The 24,486-nt window shown below is 33.4% G+C and overlaps 1 protein-coding gene across 2 annotated transcripts; it reads left to right on the forward strand.

Annotated features, from left to right (window-relative positions):
• Positions 1 to 851: 851 nt before the first annotated feature.
• LOC150102252 (putative ribosomal protein S6 kinase alpha-2) lies at positions 852 to 24,081 on the forward strand. 2 transcript variants are annotated; one of them, XM_090399102.1, is made up of 9 exons: positions 852 to 1,125; positions 1,251 to 1,513; positions 4,729 to 4,938; positions 6,763 to 6,878; positions 9,900 to 10,085; positions 15,026 to 15,099; positions 17,714 to 17,855; positions 17,980 to 18,164; positions 23,954 to 24,081. In XM_090399102.1, exons 3-9 carry the CDS (start codon positions 4,782 to 4,784, stop codon positions 23,970 to 23,972), a joined length of 879 nt encoding a protein of 292 aa, XP_090255228.1. In that variant the 5' UTR covers positions 852 to 1,125; positions 1,251 to 1,513; positions 4,729 to 4,781; the 3' UTR covers positions 23,973 to 24,081. The 2 variants fall into 2 exon arrangements, with proteins under 2 accessions (XP_090255228.1, XP_090255229.1); XM_090399103.1 differs by lacking the exon at positions 1,251 to 1,513 and having other exon boundaries at positions 853 to 921.
• The last annotated feature ends 405 nt before the right edge of the window (positions 24,082 to 24,486 follow it).

Genomic DNA, 24,486 nt, shown 5'->3' on the forward strand with positions numbered 1-24,486 from the left:
AAAAGCAAGAGAAATAACATTTTAGAATGTTGAAATTAAAGTTTTACTTCAAAAGCAAACATAGTGATTTAATTTATTTCCCTATACGTTGTTTTGACTTTTTGTAGTATTTTTGGTGTGTATTGAGAGGGGCGGAAAACTCAGGGACTGTCCCGGGCGACAACAGCTCTAGATACGCCACTGAGTGGCTTGAAAAACTTCCATCTTTGGTTTGTAAAGTAGGGTTTCAGAACTGACCAAAATTCATGAAAAAATACAAAAAAAAATTATTAATGGAAATAATAATAAGAAATCTTTAGCTCACCCATGGTACGAAGGTTTATAGAAGTAACATAAAAAAAAAAATTAAGGATTAGGCATTAGAGAGTGAGATGTATTTAGTGAAGTAGAGTAGATTGCCCTCTCGCGATGAGTCCTTTGACTACCTGGAGGTTACGCAATAATAATAGCTGATTTTTATAATACTATTAATAATAATTTCCAACGAACTGTACAGTCTACAGAAAATTTTAGTCTTTAAAATAAAGACAGTAATACTAATCATAACAAACTGGCATGTTAAATAAATAAAGAGATATTTGTTTTATGAATTAAAAATTTTGTATCTAAAAATCAAACTGTTACAGTCACTATTACCCGTATGAAAATAGAACTTTAATTTAATGATCAAGTTACGTAATTTCCATCGCAGAAGGGTAAATAATCCTGATATTTTTGCTCGGCTAATTCCGGAGCCGAATCAGCCCAACTAAATCAGATACATATTATTTGCATAGTTACTACTTCTGCTGCTAGGTGGCAATATTTCATGATTTAATACAAAATAAATTGCTGAAGTATATAATGTTTTATTATTATGTGTTATTGTATGTAGTTCTTAGATTCATCGCCGTTTAAATAACAGTTGTTGACAATAGTGGAGTTCGTTATTTTACTGAATTTGATTTGAGATTCAGTACATTCAAATACTTATTAAGGAATAGAGTTCGATCAAGTAATTAATAAAGGACGAGCCATACGGCTTCATTTCGACGATGTAAATTGAATAGAAATAGTGCATATTAAAGATCTACAGTTATTTCCAAGCCAAATATTTTTAGAAACTACTTGCGAAATACTTTCATGGTTTGTACAAACATTCGACTTTAAAATTATGTTGGATCTTTAATATCCACTATTTCTATATAGTTGTATCAAGAAAACCACTTTTTTCCCCCCTTTTTCATTTCTATGTAAAATAAATTTTATAGGAAAAGAAAAATCATCAGAGCCAAGGTTGAACCACGTTCCGAGTAGAGACCTTAGGTTACAGTGATCAGTACTGCAATTTTCATGTGTGGTATTATTATAGAAGACGTTTGTGGTAATCTAACAACATGACTAGTTTCTTGTGTTCTTAGATTAATAACTTGTGTTATACTCGATTAAATTTTCAATTTGATTATTGAACCATTTCCTTATCATAAAGGAACACCATACAAAATACTATACAGAAATTACTGCACCTTATCAGGTAATAGTACAAAAACGTGTAGTGTTATTTTGAGTGGTGTAATTTTATTATTTATTTTTGCTTTTATATGTAGTAAATTTAATGTGAAACACAACTCATATCAACAGATTAATCATATATTTACTGGATTACAGCATAAGCATAAAGAGTGTACATATAGCTTTTTTTTTTTTTTTTAACTTGATTACAAAGTATATTACACTTGACAAGAAATCGTCTTGTTTAATCCTTTGATATAAGCAAACAAAGTTTGGGCATGAAGTATCTTCACTGCAGGCTACTTATAAGTACTTGTATTTGTCAGTGATAAAACAAGAATAATAATTTCTTGGCAGGATACTATCATGGTGGTAGAGAAAAACTTTCCATTGTTATTAATGTTCTGTCAACACCAAATTATTCTGTATGGAGGAATTCATCAGAAATGATGGCACAGTGTGAGGAGGAAATTAAAATGTGTAACTTGACAAATTATGAAAGATGTCGACAAAAGTTTTAAAACTATTGGGCTTTGCAGTGGTGGGTTATAAATATGAAAACCAGACTAGGACCAATAAGAAGAAAAATTTCTAGAAAGGAAATTGATTTAATTCAGTTATAAGAGCAAGAATAAGGATGAAACACTCCTTGGAGGTATTTGATCACCAAATAGAAATTAATATAATTTGAGCATGTGTAAATAAATAAATTATGGAAAATACATTTATATATGAGGGAGAAGGACAGAATTGGAGGACATTATAAAGGAACTTAACATGATAAGAAGAAAAGTTGAAACTGTTTAGATGGCATAACGGCAGTTGGTTTTACTTGCTTCTTATTAATTCAGATATCCTGATGGATTTTCATTGGCATGTGATACCTTCCTTCAGTTAATGATATTGCAAATGTCAGCAGATAATAGATTTTGTGCATTTTGATTCTGCTATTAAAATGAAACACTTTGGAATTGCAAAGGAGCAACATAATTATAGTTTGTCCACGTTGTATGGCTTTGAGGGTGATAGATCATGCTTTCTTCAATAATGAAGGATTTCCTCCCCAGTCCCTCCCAAAAAAATACTGAGCAGTCTAAGAAAAAAAAAAATAAAATAAAATAAAATACAGCATATACCAAGTGGCTTAACATGGAAAAAAATCTTCCAGTTTCTCACTTATCCTACACTGCAGCTAGCAAAAGCTGGAGAATTAAAAAAAAAAAAAAACTCAAATTCGATATTGAAAAAGCCAAATACAAAGCTCACCTTCTGTTTAAATTCTGTAATCAAGCCTTCTAGTCCTTCACCAAACCTACCGGGAACAACTTTTATTCATCCATGTTTTACATATATCCAGATGGTGCTGTTTTAACACCATCCAAGAAGGCTTTCCTGCTGACATCATTCTACTCTAGCTCATGCATTAATGATCTATCAAAGCATTTCCACTTTACAAAGACTGCTTGCTTCATCTTTTCCTTTTAAATTATATATTTAGTTTAATCCTTTACTCAAGTGTAAGCAAACAAAGTTTGTGCCTGAAGTATCTTCAGGACTGGTGCAACTTGTGGGCAAACTTCACATCACTTGCCTCAGTATCCCATAATGGAAAGCACATCTCCTTGCAGACATGTATAATGCTGTGCATTATGGGAAGGGTCACTACCCAGACCGGTTTCGACCTTTATTGAGGTATCTTCAGTGGGAGCCGGATCCAGAGGTGATACCAAGGTTGAAGCAATGCAGAAGTTATATTTACCTATACAAGTTGTCAAAAGGTGTTGCACCTTATTTCATGGCTCCCACTGAGGAGACCTCAATAAAGGTCAAAACCAGTCTGGGTAGTTATCCTTCCCATAATGCATAGCATTATGCATGTCTGCAATGAGATGTGCTTTGTATTGTGGAATACTAAGGCAAGTGATGCGAAGTTTGTCCACCTTTGCCATGAGTTGCTCCAGTCCTGAAGATACTTCAGATGCAAACTTTGTTTGCTTACACGGATAAAGGATTAAACTAATATATAATTTATAGTCTAACCAAGTGAAAAAAAACTTTCAACATCTTTTCCTTTGTGCAGAAAGTAATCAGAAGAATCCCAAATAACTTAGACATCAGTAAGTCATCTGTTATCTTGTAAATTGTCTTGGTAATATTATTGTGGGATAAGAAAACTTATTCTTCGGAATTAAGACATCTTTCAGCTTTTAAATCTCCACTTGTATCTAGAAGATTAAAATCAGTCAGCAAACTACCTAGGAATGGTTCTCCCTTCAGTTCACTCAAAACTCATGGAGAAAGCCATACACCAACTTGTTGACAGTGCACTCAATTTTTTTCTCTTCTTTTGATAGAGTTTATAGTGTAAAATCATTATTAGATGCTTCAAGACTTTCTATAATGATTGCCTTATACTCTGATTTCTTTTCTATTTTTCATTGGGATAAGACTAATCTAATCTTGTTAACTACTTGAATTCTGCCTTGCTCTTAATAATAACCAGATCTCCTATGATCTGATTTCTCTTGTGCTGACTTCCACCTCCAGCTTTACTGGTACAAAAGCATCTCATTTTGAATGTACACCCATAATCTTACACCTGCTTGATTCTATCTGCAGACAATCTGATTAACCCCAGTTCGACATTATATTTCTGCCTTATGTTTCTTCTCCAGGCAGTAGGGCACTCAGGATTTAATCTTGGGGTGGGGGGCGAGTTGAGTAGACAATTTAAGAATACACATCACAAATTGCATACGACCCATGACTGAGCATCTGCAGTGACCACCAATACATGATACCTGTGATCTCCTCTGGCCCGGCTCGGGCTCGGGCAAACAAAGTATCGCCTGAGCACTACTTCATTCGCCTTGCGTTCACAGTGGCCGTGATTTGGGAGAGTATTCCCACCTTTTGTGATCGCTAATTCATAAGTAGTATAGAAATAGAAAACATGACACAACATTAATTTTTAAAAAAAAATTTAATTAGGAAAAGAGTTTTGGAAAATTTTCTAGTTTTTTTTTTTTTTTCTTTTGGGGGGGACCAGGGCCCTTTGGCCCCCTCCCTGGGTGTGCCAGTGTCTCCAGGTATTTTATTCTCTAAGTATTAATGTAATGACTTACTCAGTATGTATATTAAATATATATTAAATTTAATTTTATTAAAAGAATCTTCAACATTTCTGTTTGTAATTTTTAGCAAGTTCAGTTAGTAAATTATAAATATATGTTACAGCTTCTGCAAAAGTTCATCTTGTAAAAAAAGCTGACAATAACAAGCTTTATGCTATGAAGACGATTAGAGGTGATTATATGCTAGCATCTCGTCAATGGCATCAGAGAGTACTAAATGAATTGGAGGCACTTGCAAAATGTCAGGAGATGCCCTTTCTAATAAACTATTATGGATCATATGAATCTCTAAAAGGAATTCATATCATGATGGGTAAGCATTTTAAAGTTTTCTTGTTTGTAAATATTTTCCTATGCAATTACCATATATCTCCATTCAATCACAACTCACTGAACTCATTCTAGATACTTGTTCCCCATAGCTTGAATCCTGCAAAATGTTTTTTTTTTTTTAACACACAGTTTACAGAAATAGCACTGAATGAATGCTATCTCTTTATAGCATTCATTCAAGTCACACTTCTTACAAGTTTGTCAGACATTTCATTTATTTTTGCTATCATCATAGTTAGCTTTCATGAACAGTTTTGGAGAAAATAAACGTAATAATCAGTGAAACAACGTAATTTCTCATATTTCTTATGTTCCTTGCATTTGTAAATAAACAGATCACTTTTAGGCCTATAACCCAGTCCTACCCATGCTGAATTGTTTTATCACTACTTATGCAATGTATCTTTACAGGCCTGGTTGGACGAGTGGTTAGTGTATCCACTCTCCATCCAAAAGGCTGTGGGTTTGAATCCTGCTGTGGGCATGGATGTTTGTGATTGTCTATGAAAATATGAGTGGTGGGTGGTAGTGATGATGGTAGTTGTATTTGGTTGATTGAATGGTGGAGATGGAGAGTTGTAGAGTGGATGCCCTCCCTCGATGAGTCTTTAGACTTCTTGGAGTTGTCACATAATAATAATAATAATCTTTATAGACTTGGCTACCCGATTACATTCAATGCCCTGTCAGTATAGGATACACATATTCATATCCATACACATAATCACTGCTACTTCCAACATCCACTCTCCTTATGCCAAATCTCCTCTATCTCAAGCCTCCCCATTTCCCTGACTGTCTTGCACTCCTGTTCTCTCATCCCTCACTACTGCTATTTTCTGTTAACAAGCACATCACCTGTTTCACTCTCCCAATCTTCCACCACACCTGTTATTTCCTCTGATTGTTTTCTCACATCACCCATTGCACTTCCTTCTAGGAACAGTCGTTTTTGTGATCTCCATCTGACATACATATGTCCATACCTATAGAATCTAAAGACTCATTGTGAAAGGTTCCCATAAGCAGTGTACTCATCACATTGTGGTAGTGAACTGGGTTCTAATCCTTTTTTTTTTTAAATCAGGAGGATTGTACTAATTCTGTATCATTAATATAAAGTTGTGCAGTATTAATCATAAATCAAATCTGTGCTACACTTCCAGTAGTGACTTCCACATCTGAGTAACTATTTTTTGTTGCAAGAGGATGTGTATAATATCAGTGCTGTTAGTCAATGGTCAAATACACCTAACATCTTATTTTGATACATAAGATATATGATTATTTTATTGTGTTATATAATTTATTCCATCTTTCCTTTCATGTTAGGCTCAATAGCTTGTCACAACCAAGTAATATGGCATCTTGGAAACCTACTTACTTGTTGATTAGGCAGTTAATTCTAAATGCAATATCTGCTATGTCTGTAAATTGTGTGTATTGATTTGTGTGCTGATTTGCCTGTTTGGCAGGATGAAAAATCCAAGTTTCTAAGAATGTTGAGCTGAAGTGCATTCATTACCAGTACAAACTGAGCTATTCAATATAATTTATGTCATAAAATAACATAAAGTCTCCTACAATGAAAACAAACATGTTTTCCTAATAGGAGACTGTGTATGACAGATTTTTTTTTTTTTTCTCTTAATTTCTAACTTGCTTCTATTCAAATTATATATGCCAAGAATTACATTTTTTGTTTAAGGAAGATCGAAAAACTGTTATTTACTGAAAGAATTACTTTTTTTACAGTAATTGACATTTTCTGGATCTGTAAATAATGTTTTCATCTTTATTTCAGAATATGCACAATGTGGATCTTTATGGAACCTCACATCATTCAATAAGCTATTTGGAGTGATCAGTGCAAGGCTCTGTCTTGCTCAACTTCTGTTAGCTATTGAACAACTTCACATGGTAAGTAAGTTCTTTTAAATTGAAATTAGTTTTGGTAGTTGTATTCCGACATGGAATAGAATGGAAGAATGAAATTAAAAAAATAAAAAAAAAGCAGTTGTGGTTTCTCTTTCCACCTTTCCCTCTAACATGCAGTGTGAACAATTCCATTGAAAAGCATGACAATTCTTGCAAGTGAGATCCAAAACACTTCTGAACCATCATTAAGCAGACTAACTTTGAAAGGACTAAGTGTAGCAGAGATTATGCCTCCTAGTTTCTCTTGAAAAAGCTGTTGGGTACAATTTTCGTTTACCTATACCCTCACCACTGTTTCACCAAGATGGCAGTATTTGAAACATTCTTTTCTTCTCATAGCCCATAGTGGATATCAGGAAATACTCCTCACAGAAATTGTCCACTCAGTCCTTGATTGACACTTTACTTTCAGCCCTGTCAGTGAAGTACATATCCAATTTTGTATATTGTCTATCCAGTTTATTCTAGGGCTGCTTCTTATTCCAGTCTCTGGAATAACTCCTTCCAAAACTTGCATTGGAAGACCATTAGGTCTACCAATATGACCAAGCCAAATCAGCTTTCTTTGAATCTTAGTAATGATATTATCTATTGGACTGGTGAAAGAACTGATTCAAAATATGCAACAGTCTTTAGGAATTGTCTATAGCACTGCATTTCAAATGGGTGCAATCACTTTTCATCTTCTTTTAGGAGAGTTCGTTTCACTTCTATATAGAAGTATTGAATTAACTAGTGTGTCAATAAGGTGTGATATGTTTGTAGTTGTAAGCTTGTTATCTGTCCATAATGGTTTTAGTTTTTGGAGTGTTATGTGCTCCATCTTTATTATAGGTATTGCCTAGATATTTGAATTGATCAACTTCTGTGGGTATATCCTCAATTAGCATTTTTTCAGTTTCTGCCAGAACATGTCCTTCTTGGTCGGAAGCACTATTTGTCATTGTTTATGTGTTGCGGGTATTTATGGTTAAGCACATGTTTTAAGAGCACGAGCTAAATTTGTGATAATTTCCTGATGATCTGATTTGTTTTCTGCTAGGAGATGAAAACACTTTTAACAACAAAGATGTTTTATTAACGCTTATATTTCGCTGATTTTCTACTCAGCATCAGCAGAGCACAACACACATGTAAACGCAACAGTGAGTGATTGAAACAATATAATTGCAAAAGACAAAAGATCTAAAGTCCTATTTTTGGTGCCCTCTAACGGGAAAAAAAAAAAAAAAAAAAAAAAAAACAGCAGTTATCCAGGAGTTTTTCTTAGGATAACCGTCTCCCAAATTTTTGGCAAATTAATGCAATCATATTTGTTAAGGTTGGGAGAATTCTTCAAAGCCATTGCTGACTCAAAAAATAATCTTTCAGAAGTGTGGTTACGCTATGTAGATGATGTGTTTGCCATCTGGCCCCATGGACAAGACACTTTGGATGCTTTTGTCACCTACCTAAACAGCCAATACCCCAAAATTCACTTCACAGTAGAAAAAGAATCAAATAACTGTTTACCATTTCTTGACACATTAGTCACCCGCCTTTCAGATGGTGCACAATCTTTTTCTATTTACAGAAAGCCTACACACACACAGGAAGATATCTACATAAACATTCACATCATCATCCAGTCCAACAGTACGGCATTTTAAAAACACTTACACACAGAGCCAGAGCCATTTGTTCGAACGATACAGCTCTGACCACTGAACTCCAATACCTGTGCCATACGTTCTTAGTCAACGGCTACAATCCCTATAAGATAGATAAAATACTACAGAGGCCCATTACTCTGCCCTCCCCTAATACACAAGAATACAACATGACCATTTCTATTCCCTATATCAGAGGTACATTGGAAAAGATAGCCAAAGTATTGTTGAAACATGGCCTTCGCACCACTTTCAAACCTCATGTCAAGCTGGCAACTCTGATCCGCTCGCCTAAGGATAAACTTCACCCTTTAGCACACCCAGGAGTGTATGAAGTTCCGTGTGACTGTGATTTGGCCTATTATGGGCAAACAGGAAGATCAGTGAACATCCGCCTGGAAGAACATGAAAGATACATTCGCTGCTATTATTATTATTATGGCAAGTCGGGATTGGCAGACCACGCTTTGGACACTCCTTCACACAGGATTAGATGGAGGAAAACGAATGTGCTATTTAGGAGTCGTTATAGATCTGAAAGATTATTTTTTGAGTCAGCAATGGCTTTGAAGAATTCTCCCAACCTTAACAAATATGGTTGCATTAATTTGCCAAAAATTTGGGAGACGGTTATCCTAAGAAAAACTCCTGGATAACTGCTGTTTTTTTTTTTTCCCCTTCATTAGAGGGCACCAAAAATAGGACTTTAGATCTTTTGTCTTTTGCAATTATATTGTTTCACTCACTCGCTGTCGCGTTTACATGTGTGTTGTGCTCTGCTGATGCTGAGTTGAAAATCAGCGAAATATAAGTGTTAATAAAACATCTTTGTTGTTAAAAGTGTTTGTGGTGTTGTTAATACTGTGAAAAATAAGTCATGAATAACCATCAACACCTAAGCCTATCTGTTAGATAGGAGATGAAAATTTATACTCCTGTCTCCCATGCTCCATTGGTGTGCTATAATTCCTCTTGGTTTCCACTATCATTTCAGAAGATCGGTTTATTGATTGACTCCCTGTTGCTCAGAAAGATCTCATCAGTTTTTGTCTTTTTTGTTTCAGTTACCCCTATTATGTTGATCTGGTACTTATCCAATTCTTCAGCTAGATCCATTTCTTTGCCATGCAGGCTTCTTATATTGATAATACTGATGTTGCACTCTGGTGCAAGATTGGTTCTATCACTCTACTGCACTATCACTTGCACTCTATTATGTATATATATGTAATATATATATATATATATATATATATATATATATATATTATAAATCTAAATAATATTAAATTTAAAATTAAATATTACAAAAGAGAATAAATTGCTTCTAACTCCAAAATATTCAAATTTACAGCTCCGCATCATACACAGAGATATTAAAACGGATAACATTCTCATTCGTCAATATGGTCGCATTGTTCTCACTGATTTTGGTTTATGTAAGATATTCAAGGAAGATGAAGAACCAGTTACAAATGAATATTGTGGAACCAGATGTTACATGTCTCCTGAGGTGGTTACTGAAAGTAATTATAGTTATGTAAGTTTCATTTCATTTATTATTTAGTGTTCATTTATTATATTAGAAACTAGAACATAAATGAAAAATTTGTTTTTGCCAATATAAAAATACTTCATTGTAGTTAGAATTTGATACTTTTCCTGTTTAACTCATCATACTACACACACATTGGTGTTTTAAAAAATCCATATCTCAGTTTGATTATTTGCACATTCCATTAAAAATATCAACATGAATTATTAATATTATTCCAAGACACCATGGAATCAAAGACTCATCACAGGAAGTCCCTTTGTTATTCAACACAACTCATCATACTTTGCCTTAAATACATTCAAATTCTCTGCAGACACCACACTCTCAGGCAATGCTTTCCAATCATTCACAACTCTCCATGCAAAAAACCTGGTGATATATCATCTAGTCCCACAGCCTTATTAACATCACGTTTGCTCAAGTCTCTGTCTCTCCTCCTCCTCATTCACTGCTCTCACTCATCTTATGTCACCTCCATAATGCCTTTTTCTGTATTGTATGCTTAACCTCTTCATTCATCTATTTCACTCCTATCCTTGGAATACATTTCACATCCATTTCACACCTATCCTTGGATTACATTTAGTCATTGTTTCGACTGGATAATTCTTGAATATCATCATAGCAGTATTGATATAATATCCTTATTCCATGGTACAGCTTGCAGCTACTATAAGTTTCCCATAATTCACAGCCTTGTAGTTCCACATATATCCTTTCCTCATGGAAGTTTTCATGTGATTGGCAATCTCACCAACCAGAGTGATATTTGACATCTGATTTATTATGACCTCCTGTGATGAGATGATCATATTCAAGATCCTCCATCCCCACATGCCATCTATTTCAAAATATGAGGTACTTAATCCTCAAAAACTTGAGAAAATCATTTTCTTTACTTCCAGAATACACAAAGATTATTGAAGAAAAAATGAAAGAGTTTGAGAACAGGAATCAAACCTTGGAGATTCAGTGGCAAGCCTTGAAGAAAGCCATCATTGATTCAGTTAGAGAGGCATGTGCTGAAGTTGTCTGCAAGGATAGAAAACTTAGAACTCCATGGTGGACACAGGAAGTTAAAGAGGCAGTGAAGGAAAAGAAGAAAGCATATCAAAAGTTTCTGGCAAATACGTCAGCTTGTACTCTTAGAGAATACAGAGACAAATGTAAGAAAGCTAAACACTGTGTAAAACTAGCTAAACAAAAGTCATGGGAGAACTTTGGCAAGAATATAGAAAATAAATATCAAGAAGGTGGCAAAATATTCTGGAGGTTGTTGAAGAAGCTTAAGAATGGAGGAAAGAGTGCTGTAAAAGGAGTTAGAGATGATAAAGGTGACATGAAAATGGAAGAAAAAGCTATCCTTGAAGTATGGAGTAATTACTTTGAAAAACTGCTAAATGAAACAAGCAGTGATGACAGCATAGTTGTAAAAAACACTGACCAGGCATGCAGTCAGGAATACATATCCATAGTTGAAGTAGAAAAAGCCATCAAAGGCTTGAAATGTGAAAAGGCAGCAGGAGTAGATGATATTCAACTAGAAATGCTGAAGTATGGTGGTATAAGAGTCTTACAGTGGCTGCACTTCATAGTTCTGAAAGCCTGGACAGAGGGACGAATTCCCGATAATTGGAGTAGAGCTCTCATAGTACCCATATATAAAAAGGGAAATAAAACTGAATCTGAGAATTACAGAGGTATTTCCCTACTGAGTGTTCCTGGCAAGATCTATGTAAGTATACTTGAGAAATGGTTGAGAAGAATTGTGGAAGAAAAGCTTGGTGAAGAACAAGCTGGATTCAGGCCAAATACAGGCTGTCAGGATTAGATCTTCACTTTAAGACAAATAGTGGAGTTGCTAATAATATTAGAAGAATTATGCTAATTCAGAATGGAAGACCAAGAAAGAAAGAAGCAAGAATGGTAGTGATTTTGAAGTTGTGTAGTAGGGTATTGCTAAAAGTCTGGAAATATGTAGAATGATAATGTGGAATATTTAGGCACATTAATCAAGAATCTTGATACAAAGATCTGTATTTAAGTTTTGTAGATTTGGAAAAGGTATATGACAAGGTGCCAAGAGAGAAGCTATTCAATGCGCTACAGTTATATGGTGTCAATGGGGCATTATATCAAGCAATACTTAGTCTTTATTTGAGTTGTAAGTCAGCAGTTAGAATTGAAGGAAGTACAGGAAGATGGTTTAATGTTAAATCTGGTGTGAAACAAGGATGTACATTATCCCCTCTGTTATTCATTATCTATATGGATCACATTATGAAGGAAAGTGGTATTAAACATGATATCAAAATTGGAGATGTTAATGTCAGCTCTTTGCTTTATGCGGATGATGTTATACTTCTAAATAAATCTGCTACAAGTCTGCAAGATTCTCTGACTAAATTGAATAACTGTTGTAATAGATATGGTATGAAGTTCAGCATTAAAAAGACAAAGACAATGAAAATATGCAGAATCATTGAAAATGTCAACTGTGTTGTGAATGGAGAACCTGTGGAACAAGTAAAACATTTCAGCTACTTAGGCACGATTTTTAGTGAAGATGGTAAATTAAATATGGAAATAGACAACAGAATCAGCAAAACTGGTATGGTGGGAAGTCAATTGAATAAATTCATATGGAATAAGAGAGAAATTAGTCGGAACACTAAATTAGCTGTATACAAGACAGTGTTCAAACCAGTTTTAACTTATGGATCTGAGAGCTGGTTTAGAAGTAAAACACTTGAACAAAGACTAGAGACCGCAGATATGAGAGTCCAGAGAAAGATTATAGGCATGAGCAGATGGCATCAATGGCAATATCATATTAAAAACGAGAATATTATAAAAGAACTTGACATTGTCAGCATCCAGGAATGCATTAGCAGAGCTAATCTCAGGCGGTATGGTCACTTAAACAGAATGGGCGAAGAAAAATTAGTAAAACAAGTGTTCTCTGCCAGGTTGGCAGGAAAACGACCCAAAGGAAGACCAAGATATAGGTGGATTGATACGGTACAAAGTGCCTTAGACGATAGAAATATAAGATCTGATAATGTTGGAGTCTTGACAAGTAACAGACTGATTTGGAGGAAAATTGTAGATAGGAAGTTAGTAATGATGTAATTTGTTTCATGTAGTACTATCATATTCTGTACACCCCTTGAGGGTACATGGAAGGAATTTGATGATGATCTCTCTTTTTCCTATTTGCATGGCTAAGTTGCTTATACATTTCATGACCACTACATATAAGTATTTCATTTTGTTACCTCTGTCTCATACTATACCACCTCAAATCCACTGTCACTTTTTCCCCCATTGTATGGATATTTCCTATCATCAATAGCACTCCCATTTTACCCTTTCTCTCTTCATGAACAACATTATACCCTATGGGAAGTTTTCAGTATTGAGACCATATTGTAATACAAATAAGGAGTTTATTAAAAATAAACAATGAAAACCCAACAAGTTTTGTGTGTCATGAGACGTACATCAAGTTTAAATTGCTTATTTTTAATAAACTCCTTATTTATATTTGGTGAATAATTATTACCACATAATAGACTATTTTTATATATTTTTGAATATTAATAAATTAAGTTTGTTTTGTAATTAAAGCATTATTCATTTTTAATATAGTCTGTCAATGATACCAAGTGTTTTGTCTTTAATTTTCTCTAATGCTCTCTCATGTGTTTATAGGCCTTGTTCACCTATTTTTTTTTTAAACCAACTTCCAGATCTATATCTTAAAATTGGTTTCAGTACTACCTTCATCACTGTCAGTGATGTCAATTGTTCCCTCCCTAATTTTCTCTTGCACTGTCTCTTTCTCATGTGTTTATGGGTCTTGTTTGCCCATTTAATTTTTTTATCCAACTCCCAGATCTGTATCTTAAAATTGATTTCAGTACTGCCTCATATGCTGCTGGCTTGTTATTTTCAGTAATTTTTCATTATCTGTTTTCATGTTTAATTTGACAACCTTACTAAAATTGTTGCTGAAGTGGTTGCATGTTTAAACACTGACTTTTTTTTACTCTCCTTAAATTTATACTTTTAATCATTTTATAGCTTTTCATGTTAATTTTATTGCAATAGTGATGAGTAAAGGGGAGAAGTACTTTTTTCATGAATATTGTAATTATGCAGATAGCGAATGAGTTTAAAAAGGAGAATTTGTGTCACCTAAAGCAGACCTTCCACATTGAGTTTTAATATTCCAGAAAGGTTTTTATTAACTAAACTGAATAAAAATCTTTCTGGACGAAAAAAAAAAAGTTATTTGCATAAATTAGTTCTTTTACTGATCTTCCAATTCTTTTTTTGCATCTGTGTTGCTATTTGTTTTTTGGCCAAAAAATCCATACAAAAATCACTTTTTTAACCATCATTGAGCAGATGAAGAATTTTTTCTTCTTCTTTGCATCTACATAATTAATTGCCAGAATTATTCCAAAAGTTGAAGGCAGAATTCTTCTTTGTTATATATCTATCCTATATATATAGAAAATGATAAGCCTTTTTATGTAACATTTTTTGTCAAGTTATTTGAAACGTTTTGATACTCAGGGGCTACCCTGAGTGTCGAGTCTTCAAAATTCAAGTCATCAGAATTCAAGGAGAACCAGCCTACCAGTCCGGAACTTGGGGGGTTGGTCACTGTGGACACCGGGGGGGGGGGGGGGAACTGCCCCTTTCGAGTTTTCAAAATTGGAATCATCAGAATTAAAGGAGAACCGGCCTACCAGGCCGGAACACAGGAGGTTGGGCAGTGTAGGTGCCAGGGGGTGGAGCCCCCCCTAGTATAAATATAAACTTAATAAACATTTCCATGAAAATATGTTTTAATTTAGTTATTTAATTACATGAAACTATTTATATATTAATAATTCTCTTATTTCCCTTAGGAAACCGACTGGTGGAGCTATGGCATTGTAGCATATGAACTTTTGGTAAAGAAATACCCCTTTCGCAGTGTAAAGTAAGTATGATGAATCATTTTGCAGTCTACACAGTGCAGTAAAAATTTATGAGACTAAACGACACTATAATATATTCATATAAATGGTCATTCAAATTTCACAAAGCTTTGAAAACCTTTGTTTGCCAACTACGTCATTAAATCATCATCATAAAATTATTGACATATACCTCAGGGGCATACAGGATCTTTATGATAGTACTACATGAAAAGTTACATCATTTCTAAATTTCTACCAACAGTTTTCCTCCAGATTAGCCTGTTATCTGTCAACATTTCAATATTATCAGATCTTATATTTCTGTCTTCTAAGGTAGTTTTTACTGTATCAATCCACCTACATCTTCCTCTGGTTTTTTTTCCTGCCATCCTAGTAAAGAACACTTGTTTTGCTAATCTTTCCTCTCCTATACTGTTTAAGTGGCCATACCACCTGAGATTAGCTCTGCTAACACATTCCAGAATGCAAACAATGTCAATTTTTTTCCTAATATCGTTGTTTGTAATATGATGCTACCTGTTGAATCTCTTAATCTTGCTCAGGACTCTCATATCTGTTGTCTTCACTCTTTGATCAAGAATTTATTTCTAACCTAGTCATTACTTTATTAGATCAATATTTTATCTTGTTGACCAAAGAATCCTTGATAGCATCAGCAGAAAAATAACGATGGACTTAGTGGAAATTGAAGGTCTCAAGATAAGCCTCCCATATTTTTATAAGGTGAGGCAGCCATACTTATTTAATATTTGTGGATTGTAACACTGTGACTGTTTCCAGAAAGTACCTCTCAAATTAGTATCTGAAATCTTAGATCATCTCAGATCTTAACTGTTTCAGTAGTAAAGCAGTATATGTATACCGCCATGCTTCTATCCCAAAATCAGTATGCTAGTATATATTTGTTCAAATTTTAACTATAGTAAACCTGTACATTTATGTTTCATTATGAGTTTGCAAGGAGGCTTTGCAGTCTTAGCAAATTTCCCAATTTTTATCTTCATGTAATTATATACCATAGAAGGAGAGGTATATATTTTTAACTCACTGTCCAAAGGATAAATTCTTTGGTATTCCTGTCCTGTGCAGAGGCACTGTTTCAAGATGCCTCCTCAACTTGTCATAATCACCTGCTTTGTAGTTTCAGTATACTCCTGTTTTACTGAGAATTCCTTTCATGTGTGGCTACCTTGGTTATTGAGAAATCATCTGTTTCTATTGCCAAATCTGGTACTAGACATAAACTGCTTGGAAAGAAGTCAATGGACACAATGGTGTGTCATATCTTTCATAAGATATAGGACCTCCTCCTACTAGTAAACCTACACAGCATACTTTTCATAAGTGTATGATAGTGATCAATAGAAATTTTGGATGAGTCTTCCAATATCCTGGACTGTTTGTGGCAGGTGTTCCTTGACTTCAATTGTTACTTCAGTTTATCCCACAAATATTCAATAGGATTGAGAAACCATGCAGTTATAGCAGCATCAGCCTTATGACATGGTGTTGTGCTGAAAGAGACAATGGTCAGTTCCATAAAAATGCCACAAAGTAGGAAGCAATACATTGGCCAGAATGTTCAGATACCTCTTGGAGTTCAGTGTTGATGGTACCTCAAACAGGTTTGAGACCAAACCAGGAAAAAAAGGACCATATCATCACATTGTTATTAACAAATTTCATCTCTGACATGTTCACCGGGCATCTGCCATTCCCATCTGTCTGCTCATTATAGGGTTTAGTGTGATTCATCGCTCCCTAACACATATTTCCAAGCTACCTCGTCCCGTTGTACATGCTCTTTGCACCACTGAAGATGACAGTGCATTTTATTTCAGGTAATATGAGGCTTGCATATTGCTGTCCTACCAATTTGTCAGCTGTAATATAGATTGCTGGTGTTTAGTGATTTTCTTGCTGTTTTAATTTTCTAGCTTGGTTCAGTTATGAATCTTCATAATGCATAATTTTTTCAAACAGAAATCCGAGATTCCTGGTGAAAAAAAATCCTCTATCTCCGTATGAGACCGACTAACTCACCTTTAATCAAAAGAGACCAGAAAAAGATTCCTCACTTCATGGATAGGAATTGAACTTAGAACTTTCCAACCAAAGGGCTTCTTCTATACTGACTGAGCTATGGAGGCACAGAAATGCAATCAGGAATCTATATATTATCACTGGTTATTACATTGTTGATTGTTGAAAGTAATTATTGAAATTTAGAATATCTTCAGCTTTTGTTATCACTGTTGTATTCTTTCTTCCATTTCATTCTTAATGACAATCTGTCAAAGCATATATTTTTGCCCAATTAGTCTTTTCAGAGATTGTTTCTCTCTCTCTCTGAACAATTTGAACCTTATAGTGGTACTTATAATACTCACACAAGTCATCCAATGCATAATATTTTTTTCTAATATTAGTAGCTATTAGATATCTTCTAATTTTATAGTACTTGCATTGTCTGATGCAAAAGAAACACTTGATATTCTGTGTAGACTTGAATTGTAATAACTAAATAATCTAGTGAATTAACAATACTAAACTTGGAGAAATTTAAATGAAGTGGTGTATACTAATAATGAATGCCTTTTACTTGTTCTGTAGAGAAATATTAGGAAAGCCACTAATGGTACCTGAAGAAATACCACCAGATGCTACAGATTTAATAACCCGGTTGCTGTGTAAAGACAGAAATTCAAGAATTGCATTTCAGGGTGAGGCTATTAGGTCTCATCCTTTCTTTCAAGTAAGAATTTTTAACACTATTCATTAATGAAGTTTATCTAAATACAGTAAATATTATGATAATTTTAATTCACTTTAATCATTCAAGTGTAGAATTAACAAATAATTATTATTTATAATTCTAGGTTATAGACTGGGATGAACTAAATAAAGATAGCTTCCCTATGAGCATTGCTAATGACAATCGGTATAATAATACTGAAAGTTGCAACATCAGTGATTGTGTTGATGTTGATGATGAAGACGAAGAAGAAGAAATAACTTACTTTGAAGGAGAGAAAGTAGATAATATGATACAAGGAATGAAAGGGTAATTTTTTTTCTCTGTAGATATGATACACTACATAGTTTTTAAAGTTTTTTCCATGAATGCTTGTAATCAAGATCAGATCTTTGATAACAGCACTGGAAATTTTACCAGTTTATTCAAATGAAAATAAAACAAAATGTCAGAATTATAGAGAAATATATTGAATGTTTAGGAAAGATTTATGCAAGCTTACTTAAGGTTGAGAAATTTGTACAGCAAGCTGTATTTAGGCCAAATAACGATAGCTTGACAAATCTAGATTTTTATTTGAAAAATCTAGTCTTGGAAATCAATGAAATATAATCAAGTCTGTTTAAGTTTCATTGATTTTGATAAACAATACAATAATCAAAAAACTGTTGGGAACGTTAATCATGTATAGAAAATAATACTGAACTATTGTTCAGTATGTTATACATAATTTGCATATCAGCTCATCACAGATGTTCAGGAAAATACTTTGATATAAAAGTAGTTGTATGACAGTGTACTTTGTTGCACTGTTATCCATATGGAGCACATTAAGGAAAGGTATTAAATATGATATCCAGATAGACAATGTTTATCTTATTTACTCTATCTAGATCTTATGCTCGTAAATAAATCTACTTAAGTCTTCATTCACCTATATATCAGAATGGATAAACTGCTTTCAGAAGAAATGCCCTTATAAAGGTTTTTCATATCAAAATGGGATTCCAGCTTTAGTCTTTTCATCTGAAGTATGGGATTATGGACTGAGCTACAGAGGCATAGTGTATTATAATATGAAAATAGCCAGAATAGGTTATGCGATTTATCTGTTTAGGCACGATATTCATATCCTTCTCCATTTAGTTCCACTTGGTATCCTGTCATCTTTTGCAAAATGCAACAGTGTCATGACAGAGTCATTTTCTAAAGAAAATGTGCAACAATGTCATGCTGTAACTATTTTCTTTATCCACATTAACTGTTACAGTATGGTAATGCTTATTACCATACTGTAATCCATACGTTATCATATTAAATGCAGGATATGTAATTGGTAAGGAGTAAAGCATGTGATACTCTGCCCTTAAACAAATTTTCCAATATGTTTACTGAAATACTGATTAGGCTATAATTTGCTCCTCTGCCTAGGAACCTCCTTTATATATCATCATCAAATTCGTGTCATGTACCCTCAAGGAGTGTACAAGATATGATACTACTCCATGAAACTTACATCATTGCTAACTTCCTATCTACAATTTTCCTCCAAATCAATCTGTTGCCTATCAAGACTTCAACATTATAAGATCTTAGATTTCTTTCTTCTAAGACACATTTTACTGTATCAATCCACTTATATCTTGGTCTTTCTGTGGCAAATCTAGATTTGCTAGAGGAAAAAGACCTCTGGGTCTTTTTCCTGCCAACTTGGCAGAGAACACTCTTGTTTTGCTAATCTTTCCTCTCCCATTCTGTTTAGATGACCATACCACCTCTGATTAGCTCTGCTAACATTTATATCTCATTTATATAATGTTTTCATTTATATAATGAAATATTACCATTTCTTTGGGACAAGTTATTTTGTTTAATTCATAAACTGATTTTTGAAGGTTATCTTCATTATCTTGTAATGCAATCTGATCATCTGCACTGTTTTATTATTGTTTTCCATATAGAGTTGGAGATAAGCTACATCCTCCTGACACCTTGATTAATTCTCTTCTGTTAATTTATTACCTAATTGTAACTGTATTTTTGTGGCTTGTACCAAACATGATGGATATCCTTATTTTTTCATTATATTCCATAATTTTTCTCTGTGCATTTTATCGAAAGCTTTCTCATAATCTAAATTATAAATTAAATTCTCATCTTTTTCAGTAATTTGTTTTAATTCATAAATATTGTCTATACATGATCTTCCATGTCTGAAACCATTTGGTTCTTCTAAGAGTAGGTTGTTTGCAATATTTCTAAGTCTTTTTTTCAGGTTTTTACTGTAAATTTTGTAACTTGTATTTATTAGACTGATTTTGGTGTAATTTCCACAATCATCTCTATCTCCTTTCTCAAAATAGGCTAAGGTTATATAGATATAACCTTAGCCTATGACCAATTTGATGGAACCTCACATTTTCACCAACAGTTGTGAATTTTGAAAATCTCTGATGTAAATATTCTTCACTATATTTCCAAAGCTCTGTATTTATACCAGGTAATCTGGTTGATTTTCTATTTATTGATATCATTATTCACTTGATCTACTATAGAACAAGTGTTCTATAGTTCTACTAATCTAATTGGTTCTATATCAGTACTGATTTCTTCATTATTTTTTCTTTTATTAAATTTGGGTCATACCATAAATTCTTATCATGTTCTATTCATTGTTTCTCTTGTATTATGTTCATCTGTGCTGTACCTCCTTCTTTATTCATTGTCATCATCAAATTCCTGACATATACCCTCAATGGGTGTACAGGATATTATGACTGTACTACATGTAAAACTTACATCATTACTAACTTCCTATCAACAATTTTCCTATAAATGTTATCTGTCAAGACTCCAATATTATCATATCTCATATTTCTGTCTTCTAAGGCACTTTTTACTGTATCAATCCACGTATATTTTGGTTTTCCTCTGGGTCTTTTTTCCTGCCAACTTTGCAGAGAACACTTCTTTTGCTAATCTTTCCTCTCCCATTCTGGTACCATACCACTTGAGATTAACTCTACTAAAAATGTCAACTTCTTTCCTAATATCCTCGTTTTTAATATGATATTGCCACTGATGCCATCTATTCATGCCTCTGATGTTTCTCAGGACTCTCATATCTGTGGTCTCCTTTGTCTTTGGTCAAGTGTTTTATTTCTAACCTAGATCTCAGATCCATGAGTTCAAATTGGTTTGGACACTGTCTTGTATATAGCTAATTTCTCTCTTATTCCATATAAATTTATTCAGTTGACTTCCTACCATACAGGCTTTGTATGGTATCACTAAAAGTTGTGCTGAAGTAGTTGAAATGTTTTACTTGTTCTATAGGTTCTCCATTTATGATGCAGTTGATATTTGTCTTGTTATTGCTGAATTTTCATATCAAATTTATTACAACAGTTATTCAATTTAGTCAGGGAATCCTGCTGACTTGAACTGGATTTATTTAAAAGTATAACATCATCTGCAGAAAGTAAAGAACTGACTTAAGTATAAAGAGCTAATAAGCTTCATTTCGGCAATGAAAACATTACTAAAATTAAGGGGATATTAAATCCCACATAGTTTTAAAACCGAATAAGAAACTCAAAGATAGGAATCAGAGAGTTTCTTGCCGAATATAGTAAACTATATAAAGTATCGGCGAACACTAGCGTTAGCAAATGCAAGTGATCCTAGTACGTAGTACAATCTCGGGCAACTCGTTGCAAAGGTGAGTAAAGTTCGTAAAGTAAAGTTGTAAAACTGTAAACGAGTAAAGTTGTTTTTACATTATGGATAATACCTAAGAATAGCGATCCGAACTTTACTCACCTTTGCAACGAGTTGCCCGAGATTGTACTACGTACTAGGATCACTTGCATTTGCTAACGCTAGTGTTCGCCAATACTTTATATAGTTTACTATATTCGGCAAGAAACTCTCTGATTCCTATCTTTGAGTTTCTTATTCGGTTTTAAAACTATGTGGGATTTAATATCCCCTTAATTTTAGTAAAGAACTGAGATTAACATCTCCAATTTTGATATTAGGATTAATATCACTTTCCTTCATAATGTAATCCATGTAGATAATGAATAACATAGTTATTCATTATCTACATGGTGTCAGACAAGAACATCCTTGGCTGACACCAGATTTAACATTAAACCATCTTCCTGTACTTCCTTCAATTCTAACTGCTGACTTACAATTCAAATAAAGACTTAAGTATTGCTTGATATAATGCTCCATTGACGTCATATAACTGTAGCATTTTGAGTAGCTTTTCTCTTCATTCTTTAATATTTTGTAGGCTGTGTTTTGTCTTTCACGTATGTATTCTGTTTTATTAATAAATCCATCCCAAGAATCTTGGTAAGCTTTCTGTATTATGGTTTTAGCTGTATTTCCTTTGTTTTTGTATATTTCTTCTATTTCCGTTGTTTGTTTTTGAAGAACTGATTTGTATGCCATTTTGTTGTTCTTTTATTGCATTTTCTAATGTCTTCGAAATTTTTAACGTTTTTTTTTTTTTTTTCCAAGTACAGGCAGCCCTTGGTTTACGCCTCAGTTCTGTTCCTGAAAAAAACGGGCGTAAAACGAACCCAATTTTAATGGGAGGTATGAAGTTATATTCCGCGCAGTCAAATAATATGCACATGAAGTATGTGTAACATTATTATATTTAAAGCTTTGATAATACATACATATATATTTGTTAAAATAAAATTGTTAATAACGAAAACAAAACAAAATTATATACAAAAGATATGAAACTTCGTAAAGATATTACATATTTCTATGTTTAAGTTCCTGGTTTCAGATCACCTGCATTCTTTTTTAAAAAAGTATCCAGTGTTAACTGCCTAGATTTTCTTTCTTTAAGGAGTTCAGTATAAGGTTGAATAGATGCGATTACTCTCCTTATTACATTTGCACTCCTTTCCTGAACGAACGTGGTCCATTTCACAGACTTCATCAGTCAATGTCTCTATGCTTGCAAGGATATGCTGCAAATCGGCCATTTTCATATCTCTCAGAGGACCTTCTTCGTTTTCTTTCTCCTCCTTTGGATGTTGACTTAATTGTTCGGCTAATTCTTTTAAGTCTTCATTGGAAAGCGGTTTATCATGGCTCTAAGACTTCTGTCACTTTATACAACTTAGTAAAACCATCTATATCTTTTGTTCCCTTTATTTTTGTATCTTTTGTATTATTTTTTTATCATGGCTGTATTAATTTAGTTCTTTGTTGTTTTGCTAATTCTAATTCCTTTGTTGTTATGTTTCTTACATTCCACGTGACTACTTCTGATCATTCACCTTTATTCTTTCATAATCATGTTCTATTCTTTCTCTCCAATGAATTTGCAGATAAAAGCACGTGAGTTATAGAAGGTTTTTTGATTTGTAATGTAACCAGCCTTATGGAAAACCTGCAACTTGGAGAACCAGGGTATCTTATCTTAGTTTGGCACCTCTCAATATGTCCAGCTAGAGAGACTCTAACAGTAGCTTAGCTACTGCTGATATAGTTCTTGAGGTCATTGGTGCATGCAAGCCTTCTCACAGCATTAAGGTGGATTCTATCAGCTCACACCCTTCATTTTTATCCGATCTATCCATGGTCTGTAGTCTGTGATCAACTATTGTTTTCTAACCTAATTCTCAAATTCATAGCTTAAAATGTTTGATCACTGTTCAGGTTATGTGTGTATTTTGCTAATTTATATTCCTCACAATACCAGCTTTCCTTATTATATTCCCAGACTTTATAGATAATGATAACCACTCTGTCATAAGAGATGAGATTTATCTGAGTCAGATTTTCTGCCTTGCTTCCCTGGCATGACTGAATAAGAAGCATGATATTAATGAAAGAAGATAAATGAGTTAGCATGTCTTACATGGAATGAGGGATAACAAAATGTATAATATTTTGTTATCTATTTAATAACAAATATTACTATATTTAATAATATAATATTACTATATAAATAATATAATATAACAAATAGGATAATAAAAAACTAAATTAATTTTAAATTTCTATAGTTTATGAACAAAAAAAAAATTGTTGTATTTATTTACTTTTTTTTTTTTTTTCAGATTGAATGTTCTGGATTGAAGATATACATGGATGTGAAAGTATCGACATTATGAAAGTTCAGTTTACAATTAATGTGTTACCATTCTACCAGTGATATGACAACATTTATATTTTTTTACATTCTCTCAGGCCCATTGTTTTCTTTGTTTTTCCCTATGCTTCTTTTATAATCAATTCAGGTCTTCTAACTTTCAGTTAGAAGACCTGAATTTGGTTTCTTTTCTTTCAGTGTTCTTCTATAACATCACCAAGAAGTGTTTTACAATTTTTTCTAAAGTTTATTATGGTTATGCATTTGGATCTTGACATTTAGTGTTGATTATGATAGCAAACAAATATTAACTTGACACATGTTCTTTGGTTTTATTCGCTTTGATGAGAGGACATCCATATTTAAGATATCTGGCTACTCCATTATATATGGTTTCTGATCTTTACATGGATGCATATATTTTTGTTGTTATTTTTTTTAAGACTTAAATTTTTTTTTCTTGAATATTTAATTTTGAATTTATGATTGAACAATTTAGTT

This window comes from Typopeltis vanoorti, chromosome 10 (genome assembly GCF_054136105.1).
Source record: "Typopeltis vanoorti isolate ZY-2024b chromosome 10, IOZ_Tvanoo_1.0, whole genome shotgun sequence".
Classification (NCBI taxonomy): domain Eukaryota; kingdom Metazoa; phylum Arthropoda; class Arachnida; order Uropygi; family Thelyphonidae; genus Typopeltis; species Typopeltis vanoorti.

What these genes read in the sequence shown, in the direction of transcription:
- LOC150102252 (XM_090399102.1), top strand. Translation starts at nt 4,782, where the DNA reads ATGAAGACGATTAGAGGTGATTATATGCTAGCATCTCGTCAATGGCAT. An exon ending in AGGAATTCATATCATGATGG is followed by an intron (nt 4,939 to 6,762) that starts GTAAGCATTTTA and finishes TCTTTATTTCAG; the next exon opens with AATATGCACAATGTGGATCT. An exon ending in GGTCTCATCCTTTCTTTCAA is followed by an intron (nt 17,856 to 17,979) that starts GTAAGAATTTTT and finishes TTATAATTCTAG; the next exon opens with GTTATAGACTGGGATGAACT.